The sequence below is a fragment of the Pongo abelii genome, chromosome 1 (assembly GCF_028885655.2).
Source record: "Pongo abelii isolate AG06213 chromosome 1, NHGRI_mPonAbe1-v2.0_pri, whole genome shotgun sequence".
NCBI classification, from domain to species: domain Eukaryota; kingdom Metazoa; phylum Chordata; class Mammalia; order Primates; family Hominidae; genus Pongo; species Pongo abelii.
Genome location: NC_071985.2, coordinates 214,846,359 through 214,867,058, shown reverse-complemented (window position 1 = coordinate 214,867,058; position 20,700 = coordinate 214,846,359). Strand labels below are relative to the sequence as shown.

General features: G+C 51.1%; 1 protein-coding gene across 6 annotated transcripts in view; it reads left to right on the top strand.

Moving 5' to 3' along the window:
* The window catches only part of PAX7 (paired box 7), a 120,114-nt gene that overhangs the window by 60,398 nt on the left and 39,016 nt on the right, over nt 1-20,700 (top strand). For all 6 annotated transcript variants that reach the window (XM_054540825.2, XM_054540839.1, XM_002811397.4 and 3 more), the window contains exons 5-7: nt 450-649; nt 9,322-9,487; nt 11,734-11,936. In XM_054540825.2, the coding sequence (XP_054396800.1) occupies nt 450-649; nt 9,322-9,487; nt 11,734-11,936 (569 nt within the window). The remainder of the gene's footprint in view (nt 1-449; nt 650-9,321; nt 9,488-11,733; nt 11,937-20,700) is intronic.

The following is a 20,700-nucleotide window of genomic DNA, read 5'->3' as shown; positions in this document are numbered from 1 at the left end:
GTATAGTTAATATACAGTAAAATTCTGCCCTTTTAACTGAGAATATAGCTCTATGGATTTTGTCAAATGTATCTCACCATGAAACCATCCCTTGAGTCTCATGTCATGGACATCCTTGCATGTCAGTGGAAATAAACAAAATGCCCAGCCAGAGGGGACTGTTTTGTTGTTGTTGTTTGTTTGTTTGTTTTTCCATAAAGGCAAAGATTTTACAAGAAAGTATTTAAGCAATACTCTAGGGTTAGGCATGGAGGTTGCTTCCCATCCTTCACATTGATAAACAATGCTAGGGTGAGCATCCTCCTATCTTGTGCTTGGGAAGAGTCTGATCGCAGTGCAGTCATGGGTCCTAGGTGGGCGCGAGTGTGCCTTGTGCTCTCCTCCCAGATCCCAGCACCCTTCCATCTCTCTAAGCCCCTGCCCTCTCCCTCCCTCTCCTCCGGCTGTAGGGAACCGGCTGGACGAGGGCTCGGATGTGGAGTCAGAACCTGACCTCCCACTGAAGCGCAAGCAGCGCCGCAGCCGAACCACATTCACGGCCGAGCAGCTGGAGGAGCTGGAGAAGGCCTTTGAGAGGACCCACTACCCGGACATATACACTCGCGAGGAGCTGGCGCAGAGGACCAAGCTGACCGAGGCGCGTGTGCAGGTGAGGAGGCACCCGCGGTGTCGGTGCTGCAGGTATACTCCAGAGATTCAGAAGTTTGGAATGGTCAAGGCCAGTGGGTTTAATGGGACCCCTCAGGGGGTTTACAACAGGTTCAGGGGGTTGTGCAGGCAAGTAATGCCACCAGCATTTGATGCAGAGTTGCTAGGCAGCAAATGTTGGTTGACTGAGAGCTGGACAGTCCAAGGAGGAGGGAAGAATGGAGGGAGAGATAGAGGGAAGGGGAGAAGAAAAGGAAGAAGGAGGAAGGGAAAGAAGGATGAAAGAAGGAATGAAAGAAGGGAGGGAGGCCAGGTGTGGTGGCTCACACCTGAAATCCCAGCACTTTGGGAGGCCGAGGTGGGCGGATCACATGAGGTCAGCAGTTCAAGACCTGCCTGGCCAACATGGTGAAACTCCATCTCTACTAAAAACCCAAAAATTAGCTGGGCGTGGTGACAGGCACCTGTAGTCCCAGCTACTCGGGAGGCTGAGGCAGGAAAGTCACTTGAACCTGGGAGGCGGAGGTTGCAGTGAGCCAAGATTGCACCACTGCACTCACTCCAGCCTGGGTGACAGAGCGAGACTCCATCTCACAAAAAGAAAGAAAGAAAGAAGGGAGGGAGGGAGGGCATTAGTTCAGCCAGAAGAGAGGGTTTGGGGAGTATAAAAATCTCCAAATCTCTGATGAGCAGAAGAAGTGATCAGGAGGAAGATTTCCAAACAAGCCTAGCTTCCTCAGATGGGTGATGAGTGTCCCGTTACCGGAAGCATGCACGTAGGCTGGGCAGGCCAGTTCTTGGCAGGTTAGATGCATCAGGGCAGGGTGGGCAGCCCCCGAAGACCCTGCACATCCCCTCCATGGCCTCAGTGTGTGGGAAGGAAGAGGGGAGAAGAGCAAGAGCCTCCTGACGGCTTGAGGACTGCCCCGCCTGCCCTCTGTCGGTGGGTTGAGGGGCAAAGGCGTGCTGCAGGGGGCCTGGGGACATTGCCTCACTTCCCCAGGCCAAACTCTCGGATTCCAGGAGGCCTACAGTTGTTCTCCAAGTGCAGGAGCCTCTCTGGGGATCTGGCTGGAAAGGGCTGAGGCTGGAGGGTTGGGGATGGAGGAGGAAGAGCCGGGACAAGTCGTGATGAACAGCTCTTGTGGGAATCCATTCCTGGGCTGTCTTCTCCATGGATTGGGAGGCATAGAGAGAGGGGAAAGATCCCCATTACCAGAATCTAAGCAGTGCTCAGGGAGCCAGAGCGGCCTGCAGAGGGGACACCCCAAAGAGTTGACGGTGGGCACTTCCATGCAAGAGGAGCCAGCCTTTGCCCGGCACCCACTTGGTGCCAGTGGCATTGCTGGGGCTGCTTCTCAAACGCGAGCTAGTGGAAGCTCAGACCACCTTGTCGGGTCAGCATGGTCGCTCCCTGCAAGCCACGGGTGCAGAAACTGGAAGTTCAGAGAAGCAACATGCCCAGGGGCACAAGCTGGATGGGGGCTGAGCCAGGCCCAGCTGCTGGCAAAACCCATGTCCTTTCCATCCAGGGAAACGAACAAGCTGAGTCACAAGCTGAAATTTGAAAGCAACTGGGACAATCCTAGAAGCAAGGGACGTTTCAGCACTCCAGGACCCAGTGGACACCCCTCAGCCCTCTGTCCCCACTCCCAGATTAGGGGCCCTTCGCTTCCTTTGAGGGAGGACCCCAAGGGGAAAGAGGCGGGAGGCAGCAGCCAGCTCATCTCATTCCCTCCCCTCCTGACCGAGGTGATATCCGAGCTGGCTCCAGGCCTCCCTCCTGCTCTGATCCTCCTGCAGCTGTTCTCCTGGGCACATTCCTGGGCGCTTTCTCGTTCCCACGTCTGGCGGCCACGGCGGCTTCCCACCACCTTGAAGCCTGACTGCTCCTTGTAAAATTTCCTGGCTGTCAGAGCAGTGCTTTTATTGGCCCAAGGGACTCAGAAACAGGTGTCACTCAAGGTCCACAGAGGGAGGGGGTCTGGGAATGGAGAGGCAGCCAGAGCCCAGGCAAAGCCATCCTGAGGGGGTGGGGTCCGCCTCCTGCGTCTTATTGACTTCCTATCATACTCTGGGCTTCCCCAGTGCATGGAGCTCCCTCTAGGGCAGGGCAGGGACTCCCCATTAGACCAGAATCTCTCCCAGGGCAGGGCTGGATCTCCCCACTTAGCCTGAGAGCTTTCTTAGAGAAGAGGGAACAAAAAATGTTTGAGTTTTTAAAGAATAAATGGCCTGGTGCGGTGGCTCACTCCTGTAATCCTAGCCCTTTGGGAGGCCAAGGTGGGTGGATCACCTGAGGTCAGGAGTTTGAGACCAGCCTGACCAACATGGAGAAACCCCGTCTCTACTAAAAATACAAAATTAGCCGGGCATGGTGGCGCATGCCTGTAATCCCAGCTACGCAGGAGACTGAGGCAGGAGAATTGCTTGAACCGGGTAGGTGGAGGTTGCAGTGAGCTGAGATCGTGCCATTGCAGTCCAGCCTAGGCAGCAAGAGCAAAACTCCGTCTCAAAAATAAATAAATAAATAAACATAAAATAAAATAAATCAAGAACATTTAGCCTGGAGAAGTGGAGACTTGAAGGACACAGCTGCTCTGAGCATCTCCAAAGGGTGAACCCAGGGCCAGGGTCAAGAGGCGAGCATCTAAAGTCCAACATGAAGGTCTGCAGGAAAGAGCTCAGGACTAAGAGCTCAGGGTTCCTGCCTTTGGTCAGCTGTGTCACCTTCAACAGGTCAATTTCCTTGCCTGAGACTTCGTTTCCTGTCTGCAAATAAGGGGATGAAACTCAACAATCACTAAAACCCTTACATTTCTGGGATCCCTGTTTACTGACAATCAGGGATGCTTTGTGAGGTGATGAGATTCCCATTACCAGAAGTGTTCAAACAAAAGCACAATGTCCAGTCAATCAGGGACCTTGAGGTCTTTGAGTTATGACCTCAAAGTCCCCTGAGTACTGCTTAGATTGTATGGCTTCATACATTTTAGGTCCTGGTCTTTGATTCTAAAGGTCTGTGGTTCTGGGATTTTGCAATCGTATAATATCTCATCTCAGTGGACCTGGGAGATGGGTGGGTTAGTGGACTGGTTCAGGGTGGGCTTGGAGCCAAATACCTAGATGTGGATTCCAGCTCCATCTCTTACCCTCTCCACCCTGCACCCATCTCTCACAGGCAAGATGATGATAATGATGTCTACCTTGCTCTGAGGATTAAATGATTACATGTAAAAAAAAAAAAAAAAACAGGAAGTACCTGCACACAGAAATGCCATAAATAGGGGTTGTTCTTACTCAAACTCTGCCTGTTCTTGGCAGCTCAATTCTAGCCACCTTTGCAGCTCCAGATACATTCACCCAGCAGTCATTTACGGAGTACTTGCTGTGTGCCAGGTGCTGTTCTAGGCATTGGGGATTCAGTGGGCAAAAAGCTCTGCTGTCTTGAAGCTGGCATTCTCATAAACATGTGTGCAGGTAAACATGATGTCACGTGGGGATCTGGTCACCAAAGAGTGGCCTGTTATCCTCTCTGGCTCCCTCAAGCCCTGCCTCCCTGCAGGGGCCAGGAGCCTCTGCTTGAAGCTTGCTAGATGTTACCAGTGCCTGTAACACCTCTGCCTCAGCCAGGAGAAAGCCAGAGCCACGTGAAGGGCAGCCAAGGGGGTGTCAAGCAGGAGAACCCCTGCCCGGGGACCCATCACTCCTTTCTCTGGAGTGATGCATATATCTTCCTTAGAGGTGAGCAGATCCATTTTTTCCTGGGTGCCACAACCCTGAGCCTGTGAATTTCTTCTAGAAATAGAGGCTGCAGGGCTGATAGGTCCCAAAGTCACCCCAAGGCCTCTCCCATGACTGCCTGTGATGACTTCCCCATCCTTCAGATGATCAGCACCGGGAAACTAGGGCTGTGTGCAGCGCCTCTTTACTTTATGGTCCTTGGAACCCTGCTCTTTGCTTGGGGTAGGGGTGGGATGTTCTGAACAGAAATCCCATTCTGGAAGCACTACAGAGATTCACTAACCAACAACTTATACTGAATATCTTAATAACACTAGGTAGCATTCATGGTGCATTTCTTTTTTTTTTTCCTTTTTTTTTTTTGAGACAGAGTTTCACTCTGTTGCCCAGGCTGGAGTACAATGGTGCAGTCTCAGCTCACTGCAACCTCCGCCTCCAAGTTGCAAACGATTCTCCTGCCTCAGCCTCCCAAGTAGCTGGGATTACAGGTGCCCACCACCACACCTGGCTAATTTTTTGTATTTTTAATAGAGACAGGGTTTTGCCATGTTGGCCAGGCTGGTCTTGAACTCCTGACCTCTGGTGATCTGCTGGTCTCGGCCTCCCAAAGTGCTGGGATTACAGGCATGAGCCACTGCACCCGGCCTTCATGGTGCATTTCTTATGTGCCAGGCATGATGAGTCATCATGCATATGTTATCTTTATTAATTCTCACCATGACCCTGCGGTGTTATGTGTTATTCTTCTCTCCATTTTGCAGATGAGAAAACTGAGATTTACCTAAGGAAAGTAACTTCCTAAAGCACAGTTATACATATATACAGTGGAGTACTATTCAGCCATAAAAAAGAATGAGATCCTGTCCTTTGCAACAACATGGATGGGACTGGAGGTCATTATGTTAAGTGAAATAAGCCAGGCACAAAAAGACAAACTTCACATGTTCTCATTTATTTGTGAGAGCTAAAAATTAAGGCAACTGAGCTCATGGAGATAGAGAGCAGAAGGATGGTTACCAGAGGCTTGGGCAGGTAGTGGAAGTGGGAGGAGAAGTGAGGATGGTTAATGGGTTCAAAAAACGAATAAGGATGAAGAAGATGTATTTGTATTTGATAACACAATAGGGTGACTATAGTCAATAATAATTTAATTGTACCTTTAAAAATAACTAAAAGAGTATAATTGGACTGTTTGTAACACAAAGGGTAAATGCTTGAGGTGATGGATACCCCATTTACCCCGATGTGATTATTATACATTGTATGCCTATATCAAAGATCCTCTCTCTCCTATAAATATGCATGCCTACTATGTAGCCACAAAAACTAAAACTTAAAAAAAAGATACAGTTCAAAGTGACTGTGCTGGGACTTGAACCCAAGTCTATCTGCTCAGGTTCGTTTCCTCTGTGCTACATGAAGAGAAGGGCCAGATGGAATATTGGACACAGTACACAGATGGCATCAAGTATACTCTACTCCCAGTGCAGGGTATTGAGAGAAGGATCAGAAATGAAGAATAAAACCCAGCGCCTGCTTTCAAAGAACTCAGTCCTGACCAGAGATTCTGGGTAGGGTGCTGGGGCTGTCACTGTCCCTTTTAGAGCGTTTATTTCCCTCTTTGTAAACGGGCAGCTCATACAAGACGCTGGCACAGACCCTTCCAGCTCAGCTATCTTAGAGGGTCTCCAGCAGAATGATGCTTACCTGTGGCTGACGCTGTTCTAAGCATGTTGCCTGTGCTAACTCATTTGAGGTCCAGAACTACCTAGGAGGTGGCTGTTATTAGCCCCATTTTATGAAGAAACTGGGATAACAAAAATTTTCCCATCTTAGGAGTTAGAGGCAGAATTCCATCCCAGGCAGTTGACTCCAGAATCCCTGCTCTCAACCATTCTGTTACACTTAGTGAGAAGGGAGGTGCCTACTGGGAGGGATGTGAACCTAGGGACGTAGGACAATGAAGGAAGAAGAGATGACAGAATTGGCAACAAAGGCATGCCCTCTCCTCCAGGAAGTCCTCCTGGATTCTGAGAGGCAGAGTTGGAAGCCCTTCCTCTGAGCTCCTTATCCTACCTTGCATGTCACCCCATCTGAGCTTACTGCACTGAAAAGCAGCTGCTCTTTGACTCATGCCCAGGCAAAGGGCAGTTTGAGGGCTAGGAGTGGGTCCTGTCCATCTCTCTAGCCTGTCTTGCTTGGCACAGAGAGGAGTCCCAGTAAAAGTTTGAGATGAGAAGGCGGGAATAAAGAAGGAAGGGAAGAGTAGGAAAAGAAAGGGAAGAGATTAGAAGGGAAGGGAAGGAGGAAGAATGCATCCAACTTTATTCAGCATTCTTTTTTTGAGGAAAAGATGAGCGGCACCTAAGGACCTGCTGCTGCATAGCAAACTAGAGTGGCATATCCCAAATGCCCATCATTCTCCCACCCACCCAAGATGTTCGCCACCTTCACATATTATCTATATTGTTATTTACTTTTCAACGAAATCAATGTGTTTTAAAATAAAAATGCACAACACTCCCATAAAGGGAAGGCAATTGTTAAAATACACACACACACACACGCACACACACAACACACAAAGGGAAACAAAACAACGTGTTTAAAGCCTTTCAGGAAAATGTCACCTGCAAACGCCTCGTCTCCCTGCGTTCAGAAGAGAGATTAGCACAGGTTAGAAAGGCGCTGAGGATGCATTAGCACCAAACTGAGACCCCTCTTCCCCTCTTCTCCATGCCCAGGAGGCCTGGGAGAGAAGTGAAAAGGAATAACTTTCCCATCCTCATGTTCAGGTTACTGAATTCTGTTTCTCCAACACGGAGCAGTGACAGGAGGCCCACTGTTTGGGAAACACTGAATTAGTACAAAGACCTCCCCACACCCTTCCCGCAGAGCCTGGAAGCTCGGAGGCGAGGCCATTCCTTGCAGGGCTCCCTCCAGCATCCCTCCCACTCCAGGGTGCCCCGGGGAAGCCCTCGGTGCCCTGCAGAAGTGGGGAGAAGCCAGGGCTTTGAATCCATCCCATCGGGAGCCAGTCGTTTTCCCTCCAGGCTTGGCTGCCTCTTCTCCCTTTCTCTGTGAAACCTCAACAGATCAAAGCCGGCAGCTCTTGTTTATCCAGCCTGCAAAGCTGAACGCTGCTTTTCCCACCCGGGAAGGATGACTCTAGGGGCACATAAGCGCCCTCCACCTGGCTGCACTCCCCTCCCTCATCTCAGCAGACACGGTCCAGAGATTTGGGGGTCTTGGGTGATCAGGTGCCAGGAGAGGTTGCGGCCTTCACTCCCCATCAGGTTGGGACACCAACCAAGCCTTGTGGCCCCAGCCCCAGCAAAGACACCCCAGAGCCAATCCTGCCTCCCCTTGTTCATTCATTCATTCATTCATCATTCACTCCTTCATTCATTCGACAAGTATTCCTTGAACACTTACTAAGCTCCAGGCATTGGGCAAGGAATGCATGGCCTCTGCCCCATGGAGCTTGAGTCCGAGGGGGACATTAGGAGCAGCACAGCCAAGAGACAGATAATTAGAATCATTGATCCTGTGGGGAAGCACACAGGCAGGAGGCCCCCCTGACAGAAGGCAGAGAACCTACCTGAACCCACCTTAGATGCGGCAATTAAGGAGTAGGAGTAGGAGGAAGCATTTCAGCTGAGCTCTGAAGGCCAAAGAGCCAGCTGCAGAAGAGTGTTCAGGTGAAAGGGAACAGCATGTGCAAAGCTGAAGATGGAAAACAGCCCCCTCAAGGCTGCCCCAGTGTGCACCCTCATTCTCCTCTGTCTCTGACCTGTCCCAGGAAACTTGCAAATCCAGATAAGTGGGCTCTAGAAAGCCAAACTGATTTTTTTTTTTTTTTGAGGTGGAGTCTAGCTTGTCGCCCAGACTGGAGTGCAGTGGCGCGATCTCGGCTCACTGCAAGCTCTGCCTCCCGGGTTCATGCCATTCTCCTGCCTCAGTCCCGACTAGCTGGGACTACAGGCGCCCACCACCACGCCTGGCTAATTTTTTGTATTTTTAGAAGAGACAGGGTTTCACCATGTTAGCCAGGATGGTCTCAATCTCCTGACCTCATGATCCACCCACCTCGGCCTCCCAAAGTGCCGGGATTACAGGTGTGAGCCACGGCGCCCGGCCAGACTGATTTTAAGTTTGAACCTCAGCTCCAACACAGACTAGCTCTGTGGACTTGGGCAAGCAACTTGACCTCTGTGAGCCTTGGTTTCCCTTTCTGTAAAATGGGAATAGGAGAATACGTCTCATGGGTCTCTATGCATGGATTGACATGTGAAATGCCAGCACAGGAAGGGAAGACAAAGATACTGGGTTATTATCCCACTAATGTTTGATAAATCCGTGTGTGTGTGTGTGTGTGTGTGTGTGTGTGTGTGTTTCCTATTTCAAGCAGGCCCAGGGTGTGTAAGCAAAGTAGGGCCTCAGTCTCCAGAGAAAGAACCTGGCTTGCACATCTGGGTCTGAAGTGCAGGTCTCATTCAGGTGGGTTGCAGATGCGTGGCTTCCTCCTGAGAGGCTTCCTGGAGAAGGTGGTCAAGCAGGGCACCAGCACTCCTCCAGGAAGGAGCAGCTGCAGAGGAAAGAGCACTGGCCTGAGAGCCACACAGACTGGCCGGGCCACTGACTCAACCTGGCCCACGGACAAGTCACCCACTTTCTTTGGGTCTTGGTTTCCTCATCTGTAGAATGGGGATAATATAGAACCCCCTCACTGGTGGTTATGAGGGCAGAATGGGCTCATACCTATGACAACACTTTGCAAATCGTCCCATGCTGCACAATGCCAGGGCCTGCAAGAGGATGCTGGCTGGATCAGAGGGTGACGGCTTGGGCAACTGGGTCTAGATGTGTTGCAGCTCTCTGCCAGGAACCTGGCTGAGGGGTCTCCATTCTCTGCTCTCCATCCCCCAGGTCTGGTTCAGTAACCGCCGCGCCCGTTGGCGTAAGCAGGCAGGAGCCAACCAGCTGGCGGCGTTCAACCACCTTCTGCCAGGAGGCTTCCCACCCGCTGGTATGCCCACGCTGCCCCCCTACCAGCTGCCGGACTCCACCTACCCCACCACCACCATCTCCCAAGGTGAGTGTCCCGGCCCCATCCTGCCATCTCAGTGGTGCCCCTTCTCTTCTTTCTTTACTTTCACTTACAAAGGCTCTTCTTTTTTTTATGACCATTTCTTACTTTCATGTAAGCAGGCTATTAAGAGAAAAAAGATGCAATCCTGCCCTTGAAATTCTTGGCCCTGACACAGAGCAGCCACGTAGGGTCCCCAAGGCAGCCCCTGTGCACCTGTTTAGAACTGAGCTTCTCAAATGGTACCAGGGATCTCCCAGGAATGTTACTAAAATGCTGGTCTGGGTGAGGCCCGAGATTCTGCACTTCTAAAAATCCCCCTGGGAATGCCCAAGCTGGTGGAGCATGGACCAGGCTTTGAGCAGCGAGGATTTGGAGGAGAGGACACTGGGCTGACCTGCTTTGGAGGGAAAGGGACAGATTCTCCAGGGACTTTGGGACCATGCATAGTCACAGTCTTTGAGTTTTTAAAATGAGAGAGTGACATAAGTACCTGTGTGCGTGGGAGTGCGTGCATGAGTGTGTGCGTGTGAGTGCATGAGTGTGTGCGTATGAGTGAATGAGTGTGTGTGTGAGTGTGTGCATGAGTGTGTGCGTGTGCACGTGTGTGTGTACTTGTTGGGAAGATGTTGGAATCATGTTGGAATCTTTTTTTTTTTTTTAGATTATGTTGGTCTCCAACCTATGACCAAAAAAAAATTTACAAAGGGGCTTAAATAATTTCCTGGGACCTCATTTTCTTGCCTCTCTCTCGAAAGTTCCATTTTCAGAGATGGAATAAAGGTCAGGGCCTCCTTTGAGGACCTGAGAAAACTCCCTCTGAGGGATTCCCCCCACTCTGGGGTGAACAGCCCTAGGGCCAGGCTGGGCTGAGCAGGGTCAGAGCCCTGAGGTCTGCCTGGGAAGGAGGCCTCACTTGAGCCCAGTTCTCCCAGTGGCTTGAAGTATAAGATTCCCTTTTAGCCTTGGAAAGGGATAGGCAGAAGGAAGAAGGTGAGTGGGTGGGAGAGGATAGGGGATCAGAGGGGCCTTGGAAGAGGAAAGGAAAGTCTGGGTCCCAGGAGAGAAGGTGAGCCTTGTAGGGGAAGAAGTGTTCCCTCCCCCCACCTCACCGGACCTTGCTCTCATTCTGTCACCCCCCACGCCCTGTCCCAGCACACACCAGGAATAACATTACTTGATATTGGCCTCATGAGCTGGGCGCAGTGGCTCACAACTGCAATCCCAGCACTTTGGGAGGCTGAGGCGGGCGGATCGCTTGAGGCCAAGAGTTGGAGACCAGCCTGGCCAACATGTGAAACTCAGTCTCTACTAAAAATACAAAAAAAAAAAAAAAAAAAATTAGCTGGGCATGGTGGCATGCATCTGTAATCCCAGCTACTCAGGAGGCTGAGGCAGGGGAATCGCTTGAACCCAGGAGGCGGAGGTTGCATGGAGCCCAGATCGCGCCACTGCACTCCAGCCTGGGTGACAGAGTGAGACTCCATCTCAAAAAAAAAAAAAAAATTAAATTTTAAAAAAGATAGCTACCTCATAAAGCCTCCTCTTAAATGACTGGCAGGCTGAAGTTCTGGAGGTCAAGGAGAAAGTCAAAGAGCCCCCTCCAGCACCACTGTGACTTGGTAAGATAAATTGAACCAGTGTTGAGGGTCCCAGCCCCCGCAAAGCTGCACAGAGGGGCCCAGAGAGAGCAGAATAACAGCCTAGCAGTAAAGAACAGAGATGGCTCCAGAGTTAGGCCATTTGAATCCTGGTCCCATCACTCACTAGCCTGGTCATCTTGTGTGAGTGCCCCAAGACCACCAAGCCTTGGTTTCTTCATGTGTAAAATGGGATTTACAGTCTTGCTTCATACCCTTAGGCAGCGTTTTGTAAAAGCACCTGGCAAGTGGTTGACGCACACAAAACAAAACAAACTGGGTAGATTAACAGAGTCCCCATCAAGGTCTGGCTTTCAGCCCAGCTGACATTTATTGAGCACCTACTGTGTGCCAAGCACTGAGGAACAGTGGCTGGTGTGCATCTGTCTAGGGGTTGTCTAGAATGTTGGGTTGTCAGTCAAGACCTGGCCAGTGCCTACTGCCCTGCCCAGGAGCCAACTTGTCTCATCTCAGGTAGCATGAGGGGGTGGTCCCTTCCCTCCAAGGGATGGAGACCAGGAGGAGGAGGCTCTTGGCTTGCCTTCTGCTCTCAGAGGCCCAGCCTCCAGGGTGAGGCCACTTGCTTAGGACCTCTCTTGGGTCTCTCTACAGATGGGGGCAGCACTGTGCACCGGCCCCAGCCCCTGCCACCATCCACCATGCACCAGGGTGGGCTGGCTGCAGCGGCTGCAGCCGCCGACACCAGCTCTGCCTACGGAGCCCGCCACAGCTTCTCCAGCTACTCCGACAGCTTCATGAATCCAGCGGCACCCTCCAACCACATGAACCCGGTCAGCAACGGCCTGTCTCCTCAGGTAGGTGGCCTCAGGACCCAGGATCCCACCGCCACAAAAGTCAGACATCTGCAGACAGCACGTGGGTGGAAGCCTTGCGCTCTTTCCTGTAGCAGGCTGACTGTGGTCGGGTTTTTGTTCTAGAACCAGGAATCCTCCCTGGACTCTGTCCCGTGCTCTTGGCTTTTCACCAGGAGTGACCAATTCCTGAAAGGCAGGACCATGTCCTATTGGTGGAGAGAATTGTGGATGGGGTTCTGGGTCGGTAACTCTACCCTGATTCGTCATTGGAATTCTGTTTGCTCCTGTGTGATTGGTTAAGTCACTCATTGCCTCAGGTGCTGTTAGAAGTCCCAGGACTTGCTTTGAATGAAGTCAGAGAGATAATGTGGGCGCTGATGGTGGTTATTGGTGAGTTTGGGGAACAGGACTTGATAATGCCGGAAGTCCCAATGAACTTGACGAACGGATGGGCTCATTTTTTTGTAGCTTCAGCAGGCTCCCAAATATCCGTGGGGGAAGGGATAAAGTGCCCCCGCCACATGTCTGTGGTGAGAATCCACTGCACATGATCCGAACTGATCTGAAGAGCCATAGTGTGGCAGAACAGTGAAGCCTGTTGCATGGGTCTAAATCCCAGCTCTACTGCTCAGGGGTCTCTGAGGCAAGTCAGCATCTGTGAGCCTCAGTTTATCCCCTATTAAACAAAGAGAGTTTGTAACTAACATCTCAACAAGGGATGCTTGCCACATTCAATATGCTAACAGGTCTGAGCACCTAGCCCAGAGCCTGGCATGAAATCAGTGCCAAGTAAATATTAGTTCTCTGGCCCTCCCAGTGTCAGGACAATGTAATTAATATAGGAAACCCATTACCTAAAAGGAGAATAGAAAGAATTCAAAGAAGGCCAGCAAGCTACATCCTGCGGGCCACATCAGTCCAGCTCCCTGTTTTTTGTAAATAAAGTTTTATTGGAATACAGCCATGTCCATTTATTTATGGTGGCTTTTTTGCCACCACTGCAGAATTGAGTAGTTTTAAAAGAGATCATATAAGGCCGAGCGTGGTGGCTCACACCTGTAATCCCAGGACTTTGGGAGACCGAGGCGGGTGGATCACCTGAGGTCAGGAGTTCAAGACCAGCCTGGCCAACATGGTGAAACTCCGTCTCTACAAGAATACAAAAATTAGCCAGCCATGATGGCAGGTGCCTGTAATTTCAGCTACTCGGGAGGCTGAGGCGGGAGAATCACTTGAACCCGCGAGGCAGAGGTTGCAGTGAGCCAAGATTGCACCATTGCACTCCAGCCTGGGTGACAGAGTGAGACTCCATCTCAAAAAAATAAATAAATAAATAAAAAGAGAGATCATGTGGTCCACAAAGCCTAAAATAAGTCAGGCCCTTACAGTAAATTAAAAAAAAAAAAAAAAAAAAAAAACTTGTCTGAAACATTCCCAAGAATGTTAATTTTCTGCTTGTCTGGATTCATTTCTGTTCGCCTCCATTAATTTGTGTAGTTGAGGGTTAATTGCATTTCAGCTCCATCATTTATTTATGGGAAAACCCTTGAGTAAGTCCCTTCCTCTTTCTATGCCTCAATTTTCTCATCTATGAAATGGAGATAAGTCCAGTACTTGCCTCCCAAGGTTGCTGAGGATTGAATGAGATGATCTGTGGAAGGCACTCAGCTCAGGTCTGGCACAGAGTGAGTGCCCAGTACCTGTAGGCAGCTGCCTGCAGAGCTCCTAATGGTGATGCATCAAGCCCTCTCAGGGTCCACAGTATGAAGGGTGATGCCACTTACTTGGCTGACCTTGTCAGCCCCTGCACTAGTCCTCACTAGGCCACCCCACTCTCTTGCTGCGATCCCAGGTGAACTAAACCCTGCATGTGGAATACAGCCTGTCGGCCAGAATGTCTTCCCTGGGGACCCCAGTTGGCCTCTTTGGGGTTCAAGGTCATGGCCTCCATCTCATTAGTGCTAACCTTCCAGAGCCCTTGAGTAAGTTCCAGAACCCTTGAGATGAGTCACAACAGGATCCCTGAGCTGGCTGGGGGAGGACACTGCTGAGATCCAAGGTGTCCACACCCAAGAATAGGGTCCAGGCGCGGCTTGGTGGTACAAAACAAATTTGGAGGAGCGTCCTTAGAAAGCTGAAGAGGGTCTTTGGGGTTCTGTGAGCAGCTGTCTTGCTTTGGAGATGGAGGGCCCCGGTACACATTGGCCAGGCCAGGGTTGAGAATCCGGGGCACCTGACTCCGTGACCACTGCTTTTCCCAGCCCACCCTGTCTCACTGTGGGCTGAGGTTTATCCCCAACACAGGACTCTGTCACAGGACAAAAGAGAGACTTAGCAAAGAAAGGGCCCCAGGCCTCCAGAGTGTGGGTTGGGGATGGGAAACTGACCCACTGGTGTGAGCAATGGATCAAGGGGGAGCATCTCCCCCATGGCTAGGAGACTTCACAGTTGGATGACGTGTTTTCCATCCTTTTCTGGAAGTTCCTAAGTTGGAACCCCAGCCCTCCACCCAGCCCAGAATTTCACCGAAGCTTAAAGCGAGACGCCTCCAGCCCATTCCTCAGGGCTGGGAGGCTGACATGATGAATTGGAGAAGCTCACAGGCTCCCATCAAAGGTGTGAAGACAGATGGAGGGTCTGACAGGGGCAGAGGGGACCAGGAGGTGAACAGCTGCTGGAGGAGGGCGGGTGCAGGGGCAGCAGGGCAGGCTGTGTGTGCTTCTGTGCATGTGAACCGCAGAGGTTAAGCTGCGAGCACTTCCTGAAGGATGGGTGCAGCGAGCAGGGCGGGAGTTTCTGGGTCTTGTACAAAAGCTCCCGGGGTTGCTAGGCTCCGACTCCCACTGCCCTCCCTCCTCAGTCTGGGCAGGTGGACTTGACACCATCAGCACATCGCTGTGGTCCTGGGAGGCGCGGGGCCAGGAATCCTCTGTGTAAAAGGATCTGTAGGGAGACGCCCTGTAAGGACAGATCTGCCTCCTGCGTCCTCTCTTCTCAACAGGACTGGCTTCTCTATAGCTCACCTGGGCAGGAGGGACAAGTTAAGCTTCCCCCCTGGGCTGTGGGGTTAGCACACTGTCCCCTTCTCCAGGATGGCAGGTCCCTGACACATTGCCCAGAAAACTGTGGACCTCAAAACTGGAAGGAATTTTTTTCTTTTCTTTTTTTTTTCTTTCTCTCTCTCTCTCTCTTTTTTTTTTTTAGACAGAGTCTAACTCTGTTGCCCAGGCTGGAGTGCAGTGGCGCGATCTTGGCTCATTGCAACCTCCGCCTCCCGGGTTCAAGCAATTCTCCTGTCTTCGCCTCCTGAGCAGCTGGGATTACAGGCGCCCGCCGCCACTTCCGACTAATTTTTGTATATTTAGTAGAGACAGGGTTTTGCCATGCTGGCCAGACTGGTCTCAAACTCCTGACCTCAGGTGATCCACCCACCTTGGCCTCCCAAAGTGCTGGTATTACAGGCGTGAGCCACTGCGTCTGGCCGGAATTTTTGTTCTTACAGAAGCCAAAGGGGCTTACACTGGAGGATGAAGTTGTGGCTCTACCGAGCACCTGGGCAGATCTGGGATAAGCTAGCTGTGCATCACGCTGGGCAGCTTGCTACTACTGTGGGGAAGATGTGCCTCCTCCAGTGGCTTGACCCAAGTCCCTTGTCTCAAACCCAGCCTAGGAAGTGGGGACCACAGAACACCAGGGACTCTATGCAGAATCTCAAGGAAAAGCCATTTACTCATCTCATCTCTGCACGTGCCCCCTGGCTTGGAAGGGAGTCACTAACATGATGAATATTTATAGAGAACCTACTATGTGCCAGGCACTGTTCTAGGCACTTGGGATAAATCAGTGAACATGAAAGGAAAACTCTTATATATTGTCCTAGTGGAGGTGACAGTACAACAGGGTCAGACAGACAAAAAATATAATTTTAAAAGGCATACAGTATGTTTAATACCAGTGTTGACAAGGACAGCTGAATTTTCTGGAGCCCTTCTAACCTTCAGATCCTGCTCTGGGTGTTTTACATATATTAATCCACTTAAAGGGTAGAACCAGGATTCAAACCCATGTCTTTAGAGCCTGAAATCTTTTTCTTTTCTTTTCTTTTCTTTCTTTTTTTTTTTGAGATAAGGTTTCACTCTGTTGCCCAGGCTGGAGTGCTGTGGCGCGATCTTGGCTCATTGCAACCTCTGCCTCCTCCCAGGTTCAAGCAGTTTTCCTGCCTCAGCCTCCAGAGTAGCTGGGACTACAGGCACGTGCCACCACACCCAGCTAATTTTTTGTATTTTTAGTAGAGACGGGATTTCACCATGTTGGCCAGGCTGGTCTTGAACTCCTGACCTTAAGTGATCCACCCACCTCAGCTTCCCAAAGTGTTAGGATTACAGGCGTGAGCCACTGTGCCCGGCCTAGAGCCTGAATCTTAGTTACTTGTTCTGTCTTCCTGCCTCTCAGAAATGCCCTCACTTGCACTCTTTTTAGAGATTGGCTGGTGCAAGAAGAAATCATCTAGGGAAGCCACCCCCATCTATGGAAGCCACCCCCTTCAGCTTGGTGGAGGAAAGAGCTCATTCGACTCAGGTGGTGGATGAGAAAACTGAGGCCAATGACCTCAGGTTAGGGACCAATGGGCAGAGCTGAGTTATATGGGCGAATGCCTTTCAAGAGGTTTGGATACCCTTGAGGCTTGGTTCCCTCATCATCTCCCCTACCAGCCCAAGCCCCGGCCTAATAGGATTAGGGATTAGGCACTCAACACTTGGATGTCCCTGGCTCTGTGCACTGGGTCCTTCTGAAGAGATGTAGGGAAAAGGAATCCTGCCTGTGAGACCTCATTCCTGATGAGGTTCATCTGGGGTTAGGATCATAGACTACCTGCAACCCCCAGCCCACTCTCTCCCCTTTGCTCCGGGCTGAGGGCCAGTTACTTGGACAATGACTGTTAGAAAACAACTTAGAGGTGGGGTGCCATGGCTCACGTCTGTAATCCCAGCACTTTGGGAGGCCGAGGTGGGAGGATCACTTGAGGTCAGAGTTCAAGACCAGCCTGAGCAACATAGCGAAACCCAGTCTCTACAAAAAATTAAAAAATTAGCCAGATACGGTGGGGCAAGCCTGTGGTCCCAGCTACTAGGGTGGCTGAGGTGGGAGGATTGATTGACCCTGGGAGGTTGAGGCTGCAGTGAGCTGTGATTGTGCCACTGTGCGCCAGCCTAGGCGACAGAGTGAGACCCTGTCTCAAAATTAATTAATTAATTAAAAATATAAAACAACTTAGGACAAAAGGAACCTTTTGTAACACGAATGACTTTGAATAATGTGACACCTGCAGATTGATCCATTCATACCAGCCCCTTTCTAGGAATCCCAAGCAGGCCAGGCTCTTATGAGTAGTGGCCACAGGTAGAAAGGAGAACACAAGGCTGGCCCTTCAGGGATCTCCAGTCTGGTGGGGAAGACACAGCCCCTGTCTTCAGGAACTCATAGTCTGATGGAAGAGACAAACCCCTCATCCTTAGATGCCCCAGTCGGATGGGGAAGACACAGCCCCTGTCCTCAGGAGCTCATAGTCTGATGGAAGAGACAAAACCCTCATCCTTAGATGCCTTAGTCTGATGGTAGAAGCACAGCCCTCTCTTGGAGCAGAGCTCCAAGAGACAGGTGGGGGAGACAGGCATCAGGAAGTCATTCAGAGCTGCAGTTCTTGGCAGGCCGAGATCCCAAGAAAAGAACCAGGAGAAAAGTTCTGCCAGTTTCGAGGGTCCCTTGGATTGAAGGCTGCAGGCAGGGTGCCTTGTGCTGGAGGCTTCCTGAGGGCCCAGGTGGTGTGTGCCAGGTGCGGCTGGGAGGTGTGGTTAGCTGGAACTTCCTCATCTCCCAACCTTTTTAAGATGCCAACTATATCAGAGTGGGAAGTGGAAACTGAGGCCCAGAGAGGGCCTAATCTCCCCCCAGATTTTCCGAAAATCATACCATTGGGTTAGCAGCACCCTTGGCTGGGGTCTGGAGGGCTCTTGCCACGACCTCGTGGAAGGGGCGTTGGTCTCTCCAGCACCGCTCCTGGTGCTCTTTCGTAATGTCCCACACTCATTGTCTCCTTTGTTCCTTTCTGGAGCTTAAAATGAAGGAACCCATAAAGGGATTTACATATTTACAATTTCCCCACACACCGAGCTAATGAAGAATATTCTCTAAGAGTGCAGTTAACCACACAACCACGATCACAGCCAACCAGCCTTTCTGTCCTTTCCTGATTCTTGATACCCTTCTCTCTGGTCCAGCCTGTGCCTTTAGTAATTATGGCGACAGCAATGGCAGAGATCGTGCTTACAGAGGGCCAGTTCCCGATGGGCCTGAATGCTGACCCCACTTGCCCTCCTTGACTCTTGGCTGTTATCTTGTGACCCTCGTTTTACAGATGAAGAAACCTTCCTTGTCCAGGGTCCCCTATCCATCCAACCACCTAACAAACATTTATGGAGCCTCTTCCAGGTGCCAGGTTGTGTGCTAGGATCTGGCAAGTGGCAGAGTTAGGATTCCAACAGTGGCTCCAGAGCTCACTATGCTACTGTGTTGTATCTGCCTGGTGAGGTTGGTCTGGTGGTCCATCCAGGGAAGCGGAGGTCCCAGGTCACAGGGGCAATTAATGGCAGAGTCAGGTTCAGAGTCGCTGTCCCCAAACGCCAAGCTTCCTCTTTCCTCCTGAGACCCACAGAAATCAAGCTCAAGGCTTTACCTTTATTTATTTGTGAATGGGGTCTCCTGGGTGCGTCTTAACAACACATGCCGAGTATTGCCCTCTGTCATTGTCTGAGGCCTCTGGGCATCCAGTTCAGCAAGAAAAGACAGTCCATCAATGGCACACCTACTGGACGCCAGATCCCATGTAAGCACTTTGCCTATCTGAAGTCATTCCAGCCCCACAGCAACCCTACTCTTGGGGAAATAGGCTCAGAGAGGTCAAGTCACTTGCTGAAGGTCACAGAGCAGGTGAGTGATGGAGATGGGGTTCTAATTCAGGTCTGCCGAACCCAGGAACCTCACCAACACTTGACTCTCAGCAAGACACGACCAAGACAGTCCACTTGCCCTAGGGAACTGAGTAGTGCCACTCACACAGTGGACACTGGAGATTCCTACCTCTCTCTTATCACTTCCTCTTCATGTCCCCACCCCTTCATTGGCGACACTGCATTTATAATAGGCATTTAAAATGAGTCTTGCTGGACCAGGGGCGAGGAAGGAGGAGGGAGCGAGAGATTTGTAGGCAGGAAGATGGGGAGGGGGATTGTGGGGTGTTAAATAGCCCAGAATTTTTAAAAAAACTGATGCAAATCACTGGTAGGAGAGAAAATTATGTGCAATTACGTCCTGATATTGGAAGGTTTTGCCTAGCCCAGGCAACAAGATCTCATTAACAAGCAGAAAATAAGATTGAAATGGTGTGTAAAAGAGCTGAAAAATGAATTTGAATGCTGCGTTTGTCCACAATTACCCCCTCCTTCACACATATTTTATTGCAATTTTTTTATTATTCTTAATCTCTCCATTCCTCAAAGCAGATTGGGGACATCCTGGCATTACCAGGGCTTCAGGAGGAGGTGTGGAGGATTGCCTGCCCCCCTGAAAGGAGACCCTTCTCTCGCACATTTTCCAAGGTTGGGTTTTGGAGGGATCAGAATTCATTTCTCCGGCTTAGCGGGTTGTAGGAACATGGGGCTTTAACCCCGGCTGCGAGCTCCTCTGCGCCCCGCCCAGCCCTTCCTTCTCCTTCCTTCCTGGGTGAGTCTCCTGCTGCCCGCTTCCTCCCTTTGCCTTCTCACGGTCTCTTTCAGGCCTCCGCTTTCTCGGGAGGCCTCTCCCTCATGCCCCATGGGTAGAAGGAAGCCTGGAGCGAGAGAAACTGTGTCACCTGTGCCGACAAGCAGCCCTGAGTTGGAGCTCTGGTTCTGCCATTTACTAAATTGCTGTGTGACCCTGGCACAGCTTGCTTAACCTCTCTGGGCTTCCTTTTCCTCATCGGAAAACAGGGGTGATCATTGCTACCTCTCAGGGGTTGCTGTGAGAACTAAGGGAAAATTCAAATTAGGTGCCTGGTACAAGTAGGCTCTCACTAAATGTGCACTCGTCACACCCCCCTCACCTGTGCCCTGGCCTCCACCTCTGCCTCACTGCCATCCCTTCTGTTCCCTTCCCTCTGTTCCCTTCTTTCACTTCCCCACTCTCCTGGACCCCTTTCAGTTAGCTGGACAATGCTTGAGTTGGTTTCCTATCCAGGGCAATGTAAGGTGTTCTGCTGACCTAAGTCTGGGGAGGAGAAGGTGCCAGGTGCAGGGGGTTCCCTCTCTGCAGAAAGTAGGGGAAAGGCTGTCTCCTGCTCCTCCCTCGGGCCCCTGGGGAAGGACGAGCTGATGGAGGAGTGCTTGACTCAAGTTGGAAGGGCATGGGCTCTGAGTGGTTTTTCCCAGGATTAGGGGAAAGCTAACTGAGTCATCCCCCCACCCTCCAACACACATCCCCACACCCCTGTTTCTCTTTCTCTTCGTGACCAGTGCTGTTGGTATGGAGTCAGGGGGCAGTTTGTGGAGTGGGCCAGGAGTCTGTGGCTGGATCTTCTTGGACCTGAAGCCGAATGACATTTTTCAGTGTCTGCCCTCCCTAACTGGCCTTCTGTACCCAGGAAGAGCCCAGCTCCCAGAGACTGCTCCCCTGCCTCCACCCAAACCACATCCACCAGCCCCTGGTCACAGCATCAGGCTAACAGTTA